The 21,113-nt window shown below is 37.3% G+C and overlaps 1 protein-coding gene across 10 annotated transcripts in view; it reads left to right on the top strand.

Annotated features, from left to right (window-relative positions):
• MTA3 (metastasis associated 1 family member 3) overlaps positions 1 to 21,113 on the top strand; it is a 159,515-nt gene that overhangs the window by 59,365 nt on the left and 79,037 nt on the right. For all 10 annotated transcript variants that reach the window (XM_068939694.1, XM_068939686.1, XM_068939688.1 and 7 more), the window contains 3 exons: positions 14 to 116; positions 12,710 to 12,809; positions 17,665 to 17,853. In XM_068939694.1, coding sequence (XP_068795795.1) covers positions 14 to 116; positions 12,710 to 12,809; positions 17,665 to 17,853 — 392 coding nt within the window. The remainder of the gene's footprint in view (positions 1 to 13; positions 117 to 12,709; positions 12,810 to 17,664; positions 17,854 to 21,113) is intronic.

Raw genomic sequence — 21,113 nt, 5'->3', positions numbered from 1 at the left:
TACCTTTTGACAGGAGAATTAGATGACAGAGAACAGGCAAAGCTGGAAGTAAAAGTATGGGATCCAGATAGCCCCCTTACTGACCGTCAGATTGACCAGTTTTTAGTTGTAGCACGGTAAGATTAAAATCCTCTAATAAAAAAAATTTCCTTTTCCTTTTTCTACTGACTATTTATTCCCCTATATCGTGTTACTCGACTTGTTCACCATTTTGTGCCGTTTCCCACAGTTAGCTGAGAGAGAGAATCAGACTATAACCTTCTGCATATTTATCGAAGCTAGCAACACAAGAAAGAGGAAGAGAGAGGTTTCTGGAATAATACCAGACTGCCTGTATTTCAGCGTATAGCAAAATTTAATACTTAAAATCTAGACATCATTCCACCTTCCCCCTGAGTAAATGAAATAGGATTTCAGTGCTCGTATTTCAGACTTGTACTACAGTACTTGAAATTTCAGACATTATAGTTCAAGCGAATGTAAACAAATTAAGAGTTTATCAGATTTGCATATAAACTGACTGTAATATTCAGTGCAATTATTTTGGATGAAAGTTGACATGAGTTTGAATTTCATTACTGAAAAAATCTGACCAGTTCAGTTTTATAAGTTAACAGATGATTGTGCAGGTTTATTTGAGGAACATCAAAGCTTTTTAAAAAATAATGTCTCTACTTTCAAAAATACACTTTCAGATTACTATCATCTTTGTACTGAAGGAAAAATCTGCTTTCATAAGTACAACATGTTTCCCTCTGTCCTGTAATTCATACTTACACAATACATTGCTCTTCTACCTTAAAAATAAAAGATGGCAGAGAACTGTTAATCACAGCTAATGTGTATCATTCCTGAATCATTCCATCTCCTTTTTTTTTTTTTTTTTTTTTTCTCGAACCTGGATGTAGAGCGTATTCTCAAATCTTGTCAGGCGAATAATCCTTTTATGTTGTATCCAGGTTTTGTTTTTTATTCTTGTCTCCCTTCTGAACGAAGCATTACAGGAAGGAAAAAGAAAGCGAGAAACTGTGCTTTATATTTTCCAGCTTATGCATATGGTGCAATGGGTTACTGATTTATTGTTTTGCATCTTAGATGCTGATCTACCCAGGTTTATCTCTTCCTCACTCTAATAGTGTATCCTTTCTGTACAGCAGTAAAAAAAAATGCCCATCCCTATTAAGTTCCTAGGCAAGCCAGAGAGGAAACAAGCTTCAGCATGTATCCATTCACAGTATCGCAATCTGTGGTAGATGCTCCATAGAGCACACCTTTTAGTGGCGCTGCAGAGATGTAAGCCTGAGATTTAAGGAACCTAGCAAACAGAACTGTTCTGTCACCAGCAGTGTATTACCTGACAGTGTATGGGTTGTCCATATACAAAAGACCTTCTCTGTGAAGGTGAAGAATGACAAAGCTGATTCCATTTCCTGAAGAGCTCATTCACGACCTTCACATCCCTTCTCTTCCCACTTTGCAGCTACTCTGGGGAGCTGGAGAAGTGCGCTATGAAGCTGAAAATGTTCTCAGAGGAGTATACCAGCCAGCAGTGTACTGGGAAGTGACAGGGATAAATGACTGGAATCTCTAGAGAAAAACAAGCTATTTCTGTTTCCCCTGATCTAAGACACCCTGTGCAATGCTGCACAGGCCCTGACCATGACTGCATTCTTCTAGACGTTGATAAATTTTTTATTATGACAGGAATGTGTCTTGGCCATAGCTTACTAACTGTAACTATCCAAGATCTTATGGTAGAACAATCACTAATGGCCATCTGTCATCAAATGTTACTCAGGTGCTACTTTCTCAATACTCTTCCCCAAACCTCCATCCGTCTTTGTATGCTGCTTTCTAACTGACAGAAGCTCTTTCCAAACCCCTATATGCTAGTGCTCACAAGTTTGCAACATCAGATCTCTGTTGCATCAAGTGATTTTGTGACATGTTCTCATCAATTTCTAGAGAAACAGTTTACCTTAGATCATTATGGCAACTTTGGATCAAGTATGTTATGTGCTTTACTATGTTGTGAACCATTTAAAAGCTGCTTGAATAACAGCAGAGCTGCTTCATGATCAGATAAACTATGCTTACAAGGTCAGAAGGTGTTTTTGTCATGTCCTACCTGCAGTTAACTGAGCATTTTCTATGCCTACTGATTTTCCCATGAGAAAGGCATTACTCCAATTTCTGGAAGTTATATTTGATTTTGTATCTGCAAATTTGAAATTCTGGCAATAAGAACTTTTTTCTAAATGCTTTCCTCTATATGATTCTGGTTGTGCACATGACACCTGTATCTCAACTTGAACAAGCTTTTTCACGTGACCCTTATACATGCTGCATCAAGGGCATAAAGTATTTTTCAGTTTTTTTTCAGTCTGCTTTGGTTGAAGGAAGGGTTGCTTTTGTCCTTACAGACTTTAGCTTCCTCAGTTATACAAGCACTCTTTGTATCTTTATTCTTTAGAAGGTGTTTAATTACTGTATTTTTCTATTTTACGTTGTCCACTTTCAAGGACGTGTGTACTTGGTGTTGGCCGCGTAGCTTTCCCGGTCTTACAAGATTTATTTACTGTCTCAGGAAGAAGAGGCCTTTTTTTTTTCTTTAGGTTTACCTGCTTGGTAAATCTGTAGACCTGTCAATAAAGACTTATATGCAACAATCAGCTGATTGTAAAAGACATAAGAATATGCACGTTCTGTCCAGAATCAGAGGTAGCAGTTCCGGAAAAATCTACAGCGACTTTGCAGTGTGCGAGAAGGACTTGAGGAGACAAGATCCTCAACCTGGAGCCTCCTGTAAGCAGTTGCTCCATTCTGTGGACTTCACAGCCTTTTATAGTCCCCAACAAATCTTGACAGTGCTTTACTGCTGCTACTGAAGCATAATTTGGAGAAGGGCTCTTGCTTGAAGTAGCGAAGGCACCTGTTACGGGAGGAGCTTGAGGCATCAGACTACATTTCCAATATTTGTGTTGGATGATGCACCATCAGTGAGAATTTCAGCATCGGCATCTTCCACTCATTTCAAACATGATACAACTTCCTTGACCAGTTTTTGTTCTGTCATGTCTATTGGCAAAAGTTCTGTGTACTAGCTTCAAAGAGGAACAGGACTCTAAGAAGATGAAGGAACAGTTGTCAAGATTATAGGTCTATCAATGTTAGCAAATAGTGTATAGCCCAGTAAAAACGTATTTGTAGAAAAAAATGTTTGGTGCTGAGCACCTGGCATCCACACTGTGTGTGTTTTGAGGGGCTGTGGTTTTGAACCGACTAGTCTGGTCCTGTGGACTGAACTACTAGTATGTGGAGCACAGCCTCTTAGTTTACTTCAGCAGAAATCCAGTCTTTGTGTTCCAATACACCTTTGTGATGTTGGCCAAAGTGTGGTATATAAAGATGCTGGGACTGTTTGCTTTGAAACTCCATTCCTTATCTGATCTAAAACAGTGATATAGATGCACCCTGTCTTCTCCATAGTCACGTCTCTATCATTCCTAATATACAAGAAATACTTTATTTCCTTGTGAGATCTGGCTTTCTCTTTCTCAGTCTGTTCCATGTTGCATAGCACTAGGAAATGTAAGATTTCCTGTTGTGTATATAAATTAGTAATCCTGTCCTTTCTTTATTTGTCAAGTGATCCAAAAGGGTCCTGACTAGACTCAAATGTGGTGGGAGATGGGAGTCCAGTCTGGATAGAAGCTGGATAGAGAGCCATAGACCTGGTCTATTTCTTAGTTTTCTTTCTACCTATGAATTTGGTCTAAAATTCGTTACAGTTAAGTTTTTGGTACATCCCAGTTCTGTTCATATACTTCATGTTGCGATACAGCTGTTAAGTCAACAAAATTCACTTAATTCTTCTATTTGGCTTTATCTAACTAGATTATCAGCATATTTCTTTCAGAAGATTTCTAATCTATTTGCTAGACACTTGTGGTCTCATCTTATTTCTAACTGAAACAGAGTTTGGAAGATAAATTAAAACAGCCTTTAATCATTGCATGTGCATCTCTACTTCAAAATTTTGTTCTTTGATTTCTGTGAAATAAAAAAATCTCATTACTTACCTCTGGTTAGCATATCTCCCTTCATTTGAATGCTTGCTTATTTTTTGATGTAAAATCAGAGAAGAATGGACAACTATGTGCTGTTTGTTTTCAGTTAGAACTTGATCCTTCCTGTGTTGTTTGCACTTTTCCATTTTCTTTAAGGCAGTGTTCATATTCGTTTTCTATTGGTAACTATTGATTTGGTTATAAGTGCTTCTGGTAAGTGGAAATGTGATTTCTCAAACAAATTTATCTTACTCTGAGGAAGGGAACAGAGTCTTGCTTCAATTAATAATGTTTATTTTATCACATTCAGGAAAAGAATCCACTCATCAATAGAGCGCAATAAATACAAATATTTTAAAATGCGCTTAAACAGTGATAATCTGTAACTCTGTTCTTTCAAGATAATTCAGTGTAGTCAGTGGAAGTACACAAGACAGCCAAAGCTTATTAATGAAAATAAGTAAATAAATAATCACTGGTTTGAAACCCTCAATATTAGTGTGCTTCTGGATTCTCTTCAGGTGGTGAGAAGTGACAGGAATTAGAGTTCATTAAAGGGAAAATTAAAGTTAATGGCAAAGTTGCAACATAAAATTAGGTAAGGATGGTGAAAAATCTAGAGGCCGGAAGCCTTGCAACACTTGCAGAAGTAGGTGTTTGCTGGCAAGATGAACTATTTAGTGGTAGGCAGATGGACTGGAAATTGAAAAAAGTATGTTCACATGCAGTTTGCTAGTACCATCAGAAATACTATGTTTCTGCCTATCTGTCATGCCAGGCCAAAGTACATTTATTCCTTTGAGTATTTTGGATTATGGTACCACATAACCACACTTGACCACATTTATTTGAAAATAACTAATTCAGACTTGGAGCTGAATTTTGTTTTGCACCTTTTTTGTGAATTTTGATCTCTTACCTTCTAAAAAAAAAAAAAGAATGTGCTGCAGCATTTTCTGCTTTCCTGGACCTTTTTTTTTTTTTTTTTTTTTTTTTTTTAACTTCCTGTAAATCTCCCCCTCTATGACTGTGAAACTGTGGGAGGGATTACAGCCAAAATGATGGCTTAGGTAATACCTTGTAAACTACTTATATGTATCAGATTATTTTTCTGTTGAATAATAAAGATTTCCATTTTTATTCATTTAGCAATGCAAATGAAGGTTAATTGTAATGCATATGGGGGTGTTATATAGAATGCTTCCTCCCCCACCCCAACTTTGACAGTCTTTCAGAGAAAGAACAGTGGCAGGTCATTTTTCATGTTCATCATGTCATGTGCTCTAAACTTGTGAAGTGAGCATAATGGAGCACGGTACTGAACAGACCGTTGCTTAGAAATGCAAGGAAATTGTGTCTTCTGGAAGAGCATCATTTTACTATCAGTATGTTCTTCGTGTCATGTTTTACGTTATCCAGCAGAAAAAGTCTCAGGTATTTTTCAGCTTTAATTAATATTCTGCTAGTGGCATATATCTCCATATTAGAAGTATTTTTGTCTTCTTTTCAAGAATGAAATAGCATGAGACTCTCTTAAGGAAAGATCAGATATTGACTGTAAGATGTTTAAGGCCAGTTCCAACTCACAGTGAAGGAAACATTGATGTAATAATGAGGAAAACGGAAAAGCTTTCCTATTTATAGGAAACCACCAAAGATCCACCTAACTCAAATTATTTTGCTCAGAAGCTTTCTCTGAGATGAGACATAGGTCTAGTTCATTAGAGGAAAATTGTTGTGAATTTGCAGATTCATGTATGCACAGAGGTGTATGCACCCAGAGGTGGTTCGTTTTAAAAAAATTTGTCAAGTGCATACCCGCTGTTGATCTCATATCTCTGAAAGAGAGGAACAGTATATGGAAGTAAACAATTTGAAGACAGATGCACTCAAATTAAAAGGACCTTTGTGTCACCTGGATTGTTGAGAATACAAGGTAGAAGAAGAGTTATACTAGCCTGGATCCAGAACTTTTCTGGATCTGATGGCTGGGGTGCTATTGCTTCCTGTGAGACTAGTAGCTATTTTTATCCTCTTTTACAATTTCAGTAGTTCCAGATTTTCCCTGGTAAATAATAAACCTTTTCAGAACTCTTTATTGATGAGAAGTTAGATCTTTAAAGACGTATCTTTCTTTTGGTTCTTGATAATTTGTTTGCCTACCACTAATGCTAATCTTATGAGAAAGGATGAACTTCCTCTTTGTCTTCGCAGTCCCATTTGTATTGTTGTAATAGCTTTCCTTGTTCCTAGAATCAGAGAATCACAGAATGGTTAAGGTTGGAAGACATCTCTGGAAATCATCTAGTCCAGGCCCTTGCTCAAAGCAGGGTCAGTTAGAGCAGGTTGCTCAGGGCCACGTTCGGTTGATTTTCGAATATCTCCAAGGATGGAGACTCCACATTGTCTCTGGGCAACTTGTTCCAGTGTTTGAGCACACTTAAAGTAAAAAAAAAAAAAAAAAAAAAAAAAAAGTATTTTTCTTTAGCTTAAGTGGAATTTCCTGTATTCAGTTTGTGCCCATTGCATCTTATCCTTCCTTCGGGTACCACAGAGAAGAATCTGTCCCCATCTTCTTCACTCTCTCGTCAGATTCACACTGATAAGATCCCCCCCTGAGCCTTCTCTTCTCCAAGATGAAAAGTCCCAACTCTCTCAGCTTTTCCTCATATGAGAGATGCTTCAGTCCCTTAATCATCTGCTGCCAGTAAGTCCATGTCTGTCTTGCTCTGGGGAGCCCAGAACTGGACCAAACACTCCGGGTGTGGTCTCACAAGGGCTGAGTAGAGGAGAAGGATCACCTCCCTCAACTTGCTGGCATCGCTCTTCCTAACACAGCTCAGAGTGCTCTTGTCCTTCCCTGATGCAAGGGCACATTGCTGAGTTGTGTTCAACTTGTCCACCAGGACCCCCAGGACTTTTTGGCAAAGCTGCTCTCCAGCTGGTCAGCCCCCAGCCTTTACTGGTGCATGAGGTTATTCCACCCTAGGTGCAGTACCCTGCACTTCCCTCTGCTGAACTTCTTGAGGTTCCCCCCTCTGCCCGTCTCTCCAGCCTGTTGCAGTCCCCCTGAATGGCAGCGCAACCCTCTGGTGTGTCAACCACTCCTCCCAGTTTTTTTATCATCAGCAAACTTGCTGAGAGTGCTCTGTCCCATCATTCAGGTCATTAATGAAGATGTTAAACAGGACTGACCCCAGTATTGACGCCTCGGGGACACTGCTAGTGACTGGCCTCCAGTTGGACTTTGTGATGCTGATCACAACTTTTTGAGCATGGCAGTTCAGCCGGTTTTCAGGCTGTCTGTTTATCTGGTCTGTACTTCATCAGTTTGTCTGTGAAGATGTTATAGTGTTGACAGTGTTGAAAGCCTTTGCTAAGGTCAAGATGAAGAACATCCACTGCTCTCCCCGTTATTCACTGAGCGAGTCATTTCATTGCAAAACAATTATCAGTTTGGTCAGAGTTGATTTGCCCTTGGTAAATCCATATGGTATCATCATCTCTGCCCAGTTGAAGAGTCAATCTCTTTAATGTATCTTCATCTGGGAACTGTTCTGTGCTCCTGATCATCCTCTGGTATTATCCTCTGTATCTCTTCTTGTAGTAATAGAGAATTTTGAGATGGAGACCAGAACCATACGAAGTATTTATGATGTGGATGCACTGTAGATTTATACAGTAACTCAGAAATGTTCTCCTGTTTTATTTTCCATTCCTTTTCCAGTAATCGCTTAAAAAAAAAAAAAAGTATTTTCCTATGACTCACTGAGTACTGAGCTCAGGTTTTCGCTATACAGTCCATAGGGAATCCTGCATTTTCTTACAGAATGAGCGTAAGTGATTTGTTATCATCGCTCTGTGTGTCTTCACATAGAGCCGAGTGCATTTTCTCAATGTTCACTTAGTAACGTTTAACTTCCCTTGCCATTTTGTCATCAAGTAGTAGGTACAACTCTTTGTGATTCATTTTAATTTGTTTTAGATTTTATTTCCCCAAGCATGCCGCACAGCAGAGAGATCAGTGCAGTTTTTGACGGGATTTGCCTGGTATCTTTCTGAAAGGTTTTCACTTGTTTGGTTATTTACCTTTTTCTTGCCTCTCTTCCTAATTTTTTTTTTTCTTAAAGAGTCCATTTTTTCCACTCTGCCTTATAAGTGTGGTTGTAGCTCATCTTGAGCATGTGGAAAAATTAAATGATTTGGCAGCTCTGGTGGAATGTATATGGTGTCTCAGGTTTTGCAGGATGAGGAGCCCACAGTAATAGCTTTAATATTTTTTTCTTTAACTAGACACTGTGAATTAGGAAGTTACTTTCTCAAAATTTTCACAAACTCTAGTTGTAGAAATGCTTCAAAAATGACTGTACTCTTGTGGGAACTGTTTGTGCACAGTGTTACTTTTTATATGGTCAGTTTTCACTTTTTCCTTAGCAGTGCAGTTTGCTGCCGCTTTGTACACAGAGAAGCAGAAAAGAAGGAACCATCCTAATAATAGGAAAAGTACTAGTTGACAGGGTACAACATTGCCAAATTTGCCTGTCATATGAGTTTGTAACTTACACTCTTTGTTCATCTTGGACATCCCTGCAAATCCTCACACTACAGTGTTCTCATATACATGGCTAAGGCTTTACGCAGGCTGTGTTTAAATACTGCCAGCTCTTCCTGTGTAATACCTTTAATTTCTCATCTAGTATGCCCACAGCCACAACTTCCATCCAGTCTCTCATTATCTTATTTCTTGATGATTCCATTTCTCTGACTTTGTCTTTTCAGATCTATTTAAGATACTGCTGTGAAATTTATTCTTCACTGCTTTCATCATGGCCCTGTACTCTTTGCCTACTTCCCTTCAGTAACAAGATAATGATCCTGCCTCCAACTAGCCAAAGTTGCCAACCTCTGTCATCCCCTTATTTTCTCAAATTGACCCATCATTACAAAACGCTGTGAAAACCCTAAACCAAGACAATGCCACTGCCTATTATACTGGGCAATATTCCAGTGTGAGTTTCTACATGCGTCTATATCCATCTCATATATTTTGAATGTCACATATATGAGTTAAATTTGGAATAGCGTATTTTCAGTGCTATAGAATATCTAATCTGAAGTTTAGTCTGAATCTAGGGCTCTGAGGCACAATAAAATAATGATAAATGGAGTATTTGACACATGCATTGTTATTATTACTATTATTTACTTAATAATCCATAGTTTGTTTCCTGAAGCTTTTGAAACTATTTGGAAGTGGTACAAAGTTTAATAATAAAATAATGTATTAGTTGAATGGTGCCCATAAGTTCCATTGTTTTGGAACGTGGCTGTGCTAGGAATGCTTTGGCAGGCTAAAACTTTGAAGCTCTGCTTCTGGATCAGTGGTCAAAAAGTGAGCCGCTTCATCCCTAGAAAGTTCACTGTGAAGTTTTTTGGTTTGTTTTTGTTTTTTTAACTCTAGATATTATTGAGTTTTGCAGAATTTCTGGATTTATTGCTTAATCTTAGATTCTGGCCTCAGATTACTTTGCTTTACTTTACATTTATCAGCCACAATCCCTGTCATAAGACCTTGAGAGAACTTTTTCGGTTCAAGTGTTTAAGATGATTAAAACAAGATTACAGTTACCTAATTAAGGTAATACTGGCTCATTTTGTCTAGCTCTTAAAGCTCTTAGGCCTGCTTGCTTATAGGATCTGTACAAAGAATAATCTCTGATACCAGCAATTGTTTTTTATTCCTGTCCATCTCACTGCCACTTGTGTAATTTGCTATCTGTATGCTTTTTGGCCAAGGTCAGCTTTTTTAACTTGTTTTGTGTGGTGTGAGGGGTGGTTTTTTCCTGTTTGAAGTTACTTTTAAGTTTGAAGTACTTTTAATTAGATTAACTAATCTGTTACTAGCTTGCTGAATACAGTTTTTTGTTATGTTAGTTTCTTATTGTTCTTCTTGAATTAAATATAGTTCCAGTTAAGTGTTTGTAGTCATTCTTTGGATTCTACCAATTTGTGGAACACTTACATTAAAGAGTCCATCTAAAAGAAAAATGAGTAGTTAGTCTTACGCTTCAATATGCGTTGTGTGCAGCCTGGAAAGTCTTATAATTTTATTTTTTTAGCAGGTAGGTGAAGACAATAGTGTGTATTCTGGAACTGGGCATTGATTTTTACTTCTAAAGTTTTAAAAATCATTCTTGGTCTGTATTATTGGAAAAAATCATGCAAAAAAAATCACAAATGAAATGTTTGAGTTGTATATCGATGTGTACCCATATCTGCATTTTTTGTGAAAAGCATAAATATTTAAGTATTTTTGATACACCCTAAAATTCGCATTTAAACTTAGATTTTGACCATATGGCTAGATTATACAGAGCACCTACTGTCACTGTGTAAAGTTTTGGGACTAGGTTGCTTGCTTTGGTTGTCTGAAAAATTCACTGTCCTTCAAAAGTTTCCAGGAAAAGTTGAATTGGAAGTTACGTTGCTGTCAAGATAGAGCCTCAGACCCTCCACCCCTTTAATATGACACACGGCCTACGTTTTATGGTGGTTTTTACCATTTTGCACTCACATACCTCACATTCCCATGCAGCCTTCCAGGTGCCGTTGTGGTTCTTAGCTACCCAGTATAACACTGGTAACACTGATGTCAACTAGTTCATCGGTTCCTACTTCTTTATCACTTATTCAGAGTAAACTTAGCTTTACATTATGTCTTAATTTTGACTTGACTTACTAGACAACCTAATTCGTATCTGCCTAGAAAGACTGAAGGCAGCTTGATGTTTTAAAGTGAGTGGCTTGTGGATCTTTGTAAATTCCATGGCATACTTTGATTTTACTTCAGAAATATGGTCAAAAAACAGTGTTAATTATGCAAAAGGAAGATAAATCAGTAAGCAGTGGCAGAAGGGAAATATAGTCCTGCTGCGTGCTGCTTTATTGGTTTCAACAGTACTGATAGAAGGATTAAAGGAAAGACTGTTTAGTTACAACCTTTATCAATGCCAACATGTTTAAAGGGGTTGACTGACTATCAGGAAATGTTTTCAGAATACGGCCTTATTCGTAGGCCTGGCTTGTGTTTTATGTGCTGCCAAATTTTTTTTGTTAAGTCACATATTTGTCACATATTTGCCATATCTGTAAAGAAGGAGCAAAGGTTGTGGAATATAACTTAGTTATTCTACAGCCTTCAGAAATTTAAATGGATAATACCTGGAGTGTGAATCTGTGTTTAATCTCAACTTTATCTTAAAGTTTTTGGCAGAGTATAGTGAAACATGCCTTCATTATTAATTATTTTGAGATTTAAGACAAAACTGTAACAACAGTTAAATGTTACTAGTTTCTTCACGGTCAGTAATACACCTTAGCAAGTAAAACTCTTGATGTACATTATTTTATAATTGAATATAGGGGCTATGGTATGCATTGACATGATACTTTTAGCATGTTGATCTCTGTCAGTGGCAGTCGTGATTGGTATAATTCTGCCCTGTTACCTTGTGTGGAATATAATTACTGAATGAGGCTCTACTCCTTAGTCAAAAGGCTTGCGGTGTTGTTAAAAACGTCCTTGAATTTACAGGGACTTGTATCATATCATAACTGCAAGAAACGTTTTTTCTAATATGATAGTGGCACAGTACACCACAAGAGTCATTATCCCGCTCAGGGTACTGGAACAGCTCTTGTTTTATTAATATGTAATATTTCTCATGTTTCGTTGCATCTTTACTGATTTGTCCTGTGATATGCTGAGCCCAGTAAGATTCACTTACTCGTCTTTCCCTTCATGATGCATGTTATTTGGTAGATGTGCTTCCAAGCAAAGTTTGCAAATTAGAAAAATTACTATCACGCTAGTCCTCCATCCTTATGCCTTGTGTTTTGTTGCTGTGGTGTTATTTTTGAAGCCTGATAAATGCCATGTACAATTCATCAACAAAAATACAGTAAAAGGATAAGATTTAGAGAAAAAACTTGTTCATTTCAATAAAGCTTGAATGCTTTTATTGAGTAGCTTGAGAGAGGCATTTAGTTTTTTACTAAAAACTTGAGACAAAGTACATTTTTGGAGGTAGTAATACTAATGTCAGTATGCTTTCATTGCCTTAGTAATGGAAGCAGTAGACAGGCATTACTGAGGTAAATCAAATGTTAGTAATTACCTATGCTATTTACCTGTTATTCTACTAATAAAGACCTCCATTTTTGGAGCTCCTCCACTTTTAATCGTATTTTAATTTGTTAAACAGTATTTGGACTTTTTAATTTTAAAAATAGTAGTTATAGTTACAAAACCCGACTAACTAGGGTCTTTGACTTCGTAATAAACAGAAAGTTGGTACATTAGAATTCTGTGGGCATCTTTTGTTTTCATTCTATTTCAAGTGAGCGGTTTTTATATGTAGGATATTTTTGTCTAGGAAAGAGGTGAGAATTTTTACTTCAGTGCTTGAGGGTTTATCTTTATCAAATTGTCCTTTATTAATGAAGATCTGAAATCTTGGAATTATGGTATGTGATGTTTATTTTAAAAAGATACTTTTACGGACAGAACAAAGAGTATGGTAATAAAAAAGAGGTTAAATCTTTCTGTGCGTTTACTGTCTATTATTTCTCTATTGTAGTGCGGTTGGCACGTTTGCTCGAGCGCTGGACTGCAGTAGTTCTGTCAGACAGCCTAGTTTACACATGAGCGCAGCTGCTGCTTCCCGAGACATCACACTGGTGAGTGGCTTGTTTGAAAATCCTGCAAAGTTTGCACCTCTAGAAATTCAACAAAATCTACTGCTCGACAGTCTCTATCCTCCAGAGGTCTGCTTCCCTCTAGATAGCTGCTTGCAAGGTGTCTTTGTATATAGTAGATAATCCTGTGGGTTTTCTGTAAGGCTGTTGGTGCTGCCTCTTGGGATCATGCTATAAATCAGTTGACTTCAACAGAAATGTATTTATATATAACATCCTCAAATGTGGCAGTTTGCACAGTAGCAGTGTATAAAGCACATTGTATAAAGTTTCACTCAATATGATTGATCATAGTGTGATTTAAAGTATATTGGAATAACACTGAACATTGTCTAGATAATATCATGCTATACATACTCACACCTATGTGTCTGTAAGTTTTGTAAACAGTATAAACAATCAGACTTTTTTAGTAACTCTTTGAAGAACTTTTTACTTAGTATGTCCTTAGGATGTTTCCTTAGGATGTTGAAATATTAATGATATAAGTGACTGCATCTTTCAGAAAAAGTTGAAGTGCATAGATGTTACAGACCAAAGTTTTGTCCCTGTATGTTTGTATTTATTGAGGTGATGAAACATGCTACAGTAGTAAAAGCATGCTAGGAAAACTATGTGCAAGCAAAATCTTACTGTTTGATAGAATCAAATTTGATTTAGCTTACCAAAGACACCAGCCAAAGGACTTTGTTATTTTAAGAATTTGTGTTCAAAATTAGATAAAAGGTAAGGGTCCTGTAGAGCTGTTGTTCATCAAATACCCGAGTATTGCAGCTACGGGGCACTCAGTGAAGCTAACAGATCCGATTAAAATAGGTAAGATACTACGTTACTCGTTGAGTAGAGAGCCTCTGGAATTTAGTTCTGTAAGAACCAACAATATCAGCAGGTTAAAAAAGGAGTTTCAAAAGTTACGGATAACAGATCCATAAATGGTTACCAATGAGAATGGGCCATCTAGCACTCCTAATTCCCAAGGGTTGCGGATGTTGGAGAATGAAATGGGAATGAACCTCAGAACGTGGTTAGACTTGCATATTCTCGGGGTTGCATCTCCTGGTTCTTCTGTCAGAGATAGAATATTTGGGTAGATGAATTATTGGTCTGACCCAGTAGGGCAGCTTTTGTATTTTAGGTAAAATACATTCATTAGTATGCTGAGAAAAATATTTAACTTCTTAACATTTTGCAGAGTACTTATAGGCTATTACACAGGGCCTCAGTCTGGACTACTGTAGCCTAATCAAGAAAGTGGCAAAATGTAATGTTTTCAGTAATACTCAAGAGAATTTCTTCTACGTTCAAAAGATGCCTTTTCTGTTTCCTACTCCCTAATATGACCTTAGTGACATAATTCTATTCACATTAAATGTTTTATACTTTTTTCCCATCAAAATAGTTCTCCAGTTTAGTATTTATCATTTTATTAAGATTTTGTTGGATCGAGAATTTCTAATAATTCCCACAGAATGCAGGTCTTTTTTACAGCATTCAGTGATTAATATAATAGATTCATCCCTATTGCAATTTCTTTTTGTTTGAAAGTCCATGTGCAGTGCTGCTAATAAAGGAATACATTTAGCGTTTGAGTGCCATATAAATGTTTCTTCCTTGCAAATGATCCATTAAGTTCCATTACACTTAATGAAAGGCATATCTTATAATGAGGCACCAGAGGAGCTACCCCAGGTTTAATTATTGTGTCTGTCTGTTCTTTCTCATTTTCCTGCCCCCTCAGCTTTTTAAAACCTTTCTCTTTTGCTCCTTGTAATGTACTCCTGTCTAAGTTAAGAAAAGACATACCTGTCTTTATAGTAGTTATTCTTTCCTATGTTCCCCTGTTAATTGGGAGCATGTTTTGAGTAGCACTTTGTACAGACATTTGCAAAAGTTATAGTGTATTTCATTAACGCTTTAGAGGTGATGTAGGTGCATAACACTAAGAAAATTAGTTGTTTCAGTCAGAGGTGACTGTAAACAGACTAATATTAAAAAAAAGGGGGCACAGGTTATAAACATGAGTAAATTGAGGATGAGCGTGCACATTAGGGAGGTTTTGCAGCTTAGCCTGAAAGTAACCTCTCACTTGCTGTTTTCTAATCTCAAAGACCTGGGGAAGGTAATGAGACAAGACAGGAAACTGCCAAGTCATTTAGAATATCCTGCGGAAGGACATGAAACCGTGTGGGCTTAACTCCTTAGACAGTAGAAGTGGCCATAATGTCTTGAAGCAATGTGGGATTTCATAGTCTTTTTCTCTTGCAGTGATAAAGACTTGTGAGACATACAGCTCACTGAAACATATTTCTCGCCTTCTCATACCCAGTGTTTTCTCTAATAAGGAAATTTGATCTCTGAGAAGAGAAAGAAACTGGAAAGACTTACTGTTTCAGATTCCTGAATGTTGTATAGTGCATACATTGAGAGGCATTAAAGTGAAGTAGGTTGACAAAATCACTGCGCTTGCGCATTCTGAGTAGCCTGTGTTACTTTACTATAAGGAATTAAATTGTGTTCCCTAATGAGTTGTGTAAGACTTCTGTATAGGTAGCTGTGCAGTAAACATGTTTAAAATATTATTGTAGTATTCAGATTCTGTTTCTAGCTTGAGTGCTTGGATGGGGGCTGTTCAGTCTAGCTGGTTTAATTGACTACTGAAATGGCAGCTTGTTTTTGGAACTGCATGCTACAGCTTGTTTGCAGCACGCACTGCTACCCCCTTTCTCCCTGGATCCATGCTGCCTTTCCTTGGCTTGACGAATAGTCCCACCTGCACAAGTTCCCTCTGCCAGCCTGGCCTAAACCTTCCCGCTGATGCAGGGAAGCTCTGGGCAAGCCCTCTTTTGGGAAGGGCCGTTCTCCCTCTATTCTCCAGGGTCTACTTTGGGAGAGGCACTGACAACTCTTCCCAGCCTCCTGCTCCTTATGCATCATGTACCCACTAGCAGTTTTTTGTGATCCTCAGATCCTTGGGCAAGGCAAAGAAACTCCAGGATGTTTTGTCATGGGCTCCAGTAATGTCTTCAGGCTGCTCTTGCTTTTGCTGGTATGGTTCACTCACTGCAGTGTGGGAATCTGATTGAAGGTGGGGGCTGACAAACCTGCAGAAGGCAAAGAGTGTTATTGTGGGAACTTGTCAGTGGTAGTCTCTCAGACAGCTGAGTGAAGGCAGTATTTATCTACTGAGTTGTTTTCTGTGCATCTCTTTTTGAGATGCATGCAACAAAAAAAACACTTATGAAAGATGTTTATTATAGATGCAAAAATGATGTAAAGCAAGAGCAAGATCCTGATTTATTTGCTTCTGTTCTCATTTTTAAGAAAACTGGTTATCAGTGAACAGATCTGGATTTAACAGCTGCTTGGAAAATGTGCAGTGTTTTTCTGTAAGTGGTGAGATTTAAACACATTTAAACCTTGGTAAGGAATATGCTGTAAGAGTTCAGTTGTTAGGCCTGGTTTACTCATCGGCTGGGCGATAAGTAACTCTTCAGTAATTTATTTTACATTCTCTAATCTGAAGGTTGTGTATTTTAGACATTATTATATAGCATCTCCATATTAGAGCATTTCTCTTTAAGAACGGCTCCTTCTCAAGGCTCAGGGTTCTCTAAGCTGAACCCTGTGTAAAATGACCCACTGTAGGATAAAGGCAACATTACTTCTTGCAGATGAAACAGTTCAAGGATCCTGTCCTTGGTAGCTCTCCAAGAGGTATATTGGAAGCTGGAGGAAAAACCCTAGCCACTCCTAGCTATCCTAAGAGATAGCAACAGATTAGGATAATTTATTACTTGTGATGCATTTATATCCAGAAGCTCAACTGGAATTGCTCTGTAAGCGCTATACTGACACATAATGCGAGCCTGTTCCTGTCCTGAAAGGTTTCAGGTGCCCTGTCTTGTAAGAAGGGTTTAGGGCTGTGTGCGAGGTTGCATGCTACTGTTGCAGCTGATCCCTGTGGTGGGCCAAACGGGTTGGAGCTTGATGTCACGCAGTTGCTTGTTTTGCAGGTGTATTGTGCTTTATACTTCTAATACCTCCTTCAGCACAACAGTTTAAGGTTTTGTGATAGGAGTTTGGGGATGCTGAGGCAGAAAGGCTTCTTTGCTGTTGATCATCTTCCCTGTGGGTGGATCTGTGGTGTAGGTACTTTACATATTCCCCATCAGTTATGGTGATGTGAGTATTAAGAGATGGCTCTAAACAGGCTAAGTGAAGGATGCTGTAGCCTGTTTGTTTTCTGTTTTCTTCTTTTGCAAAGGAAAACGAAATAAAGAAACCTATCTTAGTAGTCTACAGAAACAGTGTTTAGCAAGGGACAAAAATCTTGTTTGTTTTTCAGTGTGATGATAGTGAAAAGAATAAATGATTGTTTCCTTCCGCAACAGTGAGAATACTGAGCACATAGACTATGTCTTGAGTATTTAGCTGCTATTGAGAACTTTTGTTTAGTTGAAAATGGCTCCTCAGTCTCTCCTCAGATAGCATGATAGCATGGCACTGTGTCTCTATTGGGTTACTCGCAACTGGTTTCTACCAGCTAAAGCTTCTGTAGAAATATTTACTAGTAATTTGCAGGAACTAATTCACTAGAGTCATTTTTGATAAACATTTTATTATGGCATTTCTTTTCCCAAATTAGGTAATAGAACAATTTAGATTTTCCTTACATTTCATTACAGAAAACGTATGACATCAAGATAGATTCTAAATCTAGCATTAGTTAAAGCTTGTTGCATGGCATATGGTAAATAATATATTGAGTCTGCATTGATTGAAATTGACTGCTCTCTAATTCAAGAAGTTTTCTTAACTGTGTCCTTCTCTTTGCTAGTTTCATGCAATGGATACGTTGCATAAACACAACTATGATTTGAGCAGTGCCATCAGCGTTCTAGTCCCGCTTGGAGGGCCTGTTTTGTGTAGAGATGAAATGGAAGAATGGTCAGCATCAGAAGCTAGTTTATTTGAAGAGGCACTGGAAAAGTATGGGAAGGACTTCAATGACATTCGACAAGACTTTGTAAGTACTGAAGTAGTGCACTTTTGTGTTGTGTTTTTGCATGAGTGAGCGTAACTGCTCTCTGTAGTTTCTCTTGAAAGATTAGCTAGAGGAGAAATGTGTGCATTTAATATATGTAATTAACATACATATACACATGCACTCACATATATATGTATACGCACAGACACACACACACACACATATATATATATATAAAATCCAGATGAAAGTGAATATTTTTTCCTGTTCATTGCCATTCTTCGGAAAGATGTTGGCAGAAGATAATCTGTTAAATGGCTTAATACCAGGTAGGGTGTCTCACGTGCTAAATTCTCATGTATTTTGATAAGGATTTTTGCAAGATTCTGAAATTCCAGAAACTTTTCAGAACTTTTCCAAAAGCTCCATTGAAATTCATTAGCAGCTACACGCCTCACTCCCCTGAGTGCTTTTGGAAACTCTGAGGTTTCCTTCTATGATTAGCAGAGAGAAATCCTTACGCAGGTAGCTTTCAAAGTGCACTACAGGGAATTATTTTGACACATTCAGTACGAAGACACTTCTGAAAAGTAGAGGAGGTGTTCTCCCATACTTTCTAACTATGCTGATTTTGATTCTGAAGCATCAGACTTTACAAATTGCTGAATTCTAATGCAAAGTAATGAAAAGGAAATGATTTTTATTCACTTGTTGCTGGGATTTTTAGTAATTTATTGGTGATTTTGTTGCATGTTTTTTGCAGAGTCTTCCTTTCTCTCAATGAAAAAGACTTCTTTTGTACAAGTTCTTGTGAAGATTTCATTTTCTTTACTCTGAAAGATCAGTTTCTATCTTTGCAGGTGGAAGTCCATGTTGTATTACCAATGGGTGGTGTTATTAGCGATCTTTGAGGGGAAAACCTTACAGATTTATAAGATATATGATGTATGTAGATGATGTAGAGAAATAGAAGACCTTCCAAGAAAGGCACATGGGACACTGGGAAGAAATTTAGCACTGAGTATTGGTGATATCTGTCTTCACTTTTGCAATTCTAAAGTGAAACATGATTAAATGAAGGTGAGAAAGGAAGGCTGTTGTTTTTTTGAAAAATTGTCGTTTTAATAGGTGTGATAGCTGTGTGCTTCCCTCTGAGATCCCTAAGGGAGAAAACGTTCACTGCATTCATCTCATAAGGATGAAAGTTATATTGTGGATGAAATAGTTCTGTTTAAGAAAATATGAGTGGAAAAGCATATTTTATAGAGTGTTAGAGCTGAAATCTTAATATAAACTGCGGTCACTTATTTAATGCATAGATATTGAGATAAATGGCTCCTCACTTGTTAATGTACGCTAGTTAGGTATCTTGATTGTAGCTATGACTTCTAATTATCCATAGTGTGTTTTGCTTATAATAATTTGTAACACATACAGTTCCAATGTTTAAGATGCCTAAAGCATCTATTACACGTTTTATTCAGTGTTTACAAACTGAATCCTAATAAAAATTGTGACCAGCTAAACCTAAGCCTTGTGGCTTGTGTTTAATACTTCTGATTTTCTCTATAATTTTTGTGTGGTGCTACGCGTAGTTAAATTCTGTTGATAAGCATATGTTACAGTGTTGTAGTGGAGTCTTGCATTGCAGACATCTCTTTTACGTGTGCAGTGCTCAAATGCTAGATATTTGAGTGAGCCTAAAGAAAGCTACTTAAAATGTTTCTTTTATCTCAGGTGGACTCCTGATACCTTCTTCCTTTTACTGCCTCTTCCTTTCCAAAACACAGATCGCGCGCTCTCTCGCGCGCTCTCTTATCCTCCCAGAATGAAAGAGAGAGAAAAGTTTAGAGGTAGAGTTGAGTAATCTACTGAGGGTATGTTAACGATGACTCAAAGTGGAACACAAATGGATACGCGTTTTTATTCAATTATAGTCTCTTTTAGTTAAAAGAGGGATATTGTCTATCCTTAGTCACTTTTTTTTACCTTTGGAAAAGTGGCATGTCATTTTTAAAACATCATTGGAAGAACATCTATTTCACGTATCAATTTCTGTAGTATTAGTAACTTAAAGTTATATCAAGATTCTGTGCTACGTTATATCAAGATTCTGTGCTACGTAATTTGGAAGCTTTCGGTCATATTAATATTTATGTAATTCGGCGAGTTGTCTTCATTTCTCTAGAGTAAGATTTATGTATTCCCACTTGCTATGTAGTATTTTAAAAGTATAGACCTTTAAAAACAAACATTTAGTTGAAAATAATTATCTAAAATAATCTGTTCAAGATTTCGATCGTGCATATATGAACAAGTTTCTGCAGGGTGAGGTAGGTGTGAATTTATAGCACTTATGATACAATTATCACGAAGAATACTTTTATCCTGTAGTAAATGCAATATGTTCTTTTCCCTCTTTTCACTGACTAGGTAAAATAAGTTACCTTTATGTTTGTTGTAAAAGCATGAGCAAAGCAGCTAATGAGCCAGTAGTATACATGCTAACTTAGTATACACTTAATGATTTGGTTTTATATCTTTTGACTAAAAGGTAATGCGATAAAAGCACGTTGGTGTCTAAGCAGTCAGCCTGATGGTGCCACAGCACTGGCCGGATTTTTGTGTGGTGTGATGGAAAGCGATTGGTAGCAATATACTAAAGCGAAAGACTTACGTAGTACCCACTTGAGTCATTATATATTAGAAGAATTACGTTTTCAGAATGATCCTGACTTTGCAAGACACGGTAACTGCAGTTGCAACCCTTACATTACAGTTCTCTAAAGCGCAAGTTCATTTACTTTTCCAGCAACTAATAATTGCTGGCACTATTTGACGTTCAAAGTGCAGCTCAAGCATTAAGGTATAAACATTAAATATTAGTAGGCAAGATAATTGTCATAAACTAAATGATGTAAAGGAGTTTACCTTTTTTAATAGACAGGAGAAACTTAGTTGTTATCAAATTACAGTCCAGCCTTTGAATAATCATTTTCATCTGTTGTTGACTCATCAACTGCTGTAGGATCTCATTTACTGAGGTACTGCTATGTGTGAGAACCTATGTAAATCCTAATGAACCTAAACTTTTAAAGTTAATTGAGTTAACTTGAATTCCTTTACATTCCAGGATAGTTGAATGGGAAGAGAGCAAATATTTTATGTGCTCTAAACAGAACTGTTTTCCTGATTGTTAAGGACAGTTGTTATGGTGTCTTCTATACTGCTTGTTAAATTCTTAGTTTTTCCATTATCACTGTTTTTCACAGATTTGTAACTTTCACATTTCAGATATG

Source organism: Struthio camelus, chromosome 3 (genome assembly GCF_040807025.1).
Source record: "Struthio camelus isolate bStrCam1 chromosome 3, bStrCam1.hap1, whole genome shotgun sequence".
NCBI classification, from domain to species: Eukaryota; Metazoa; Chordata; class Aves; order Struthioniformes; family Struthionidae; genus Struthio; species Struthio camelus.
Note: the sequence above shows the minus strand (reverse complement) of the source record. Positions and strands in the feature narration are given on the sequence as shown.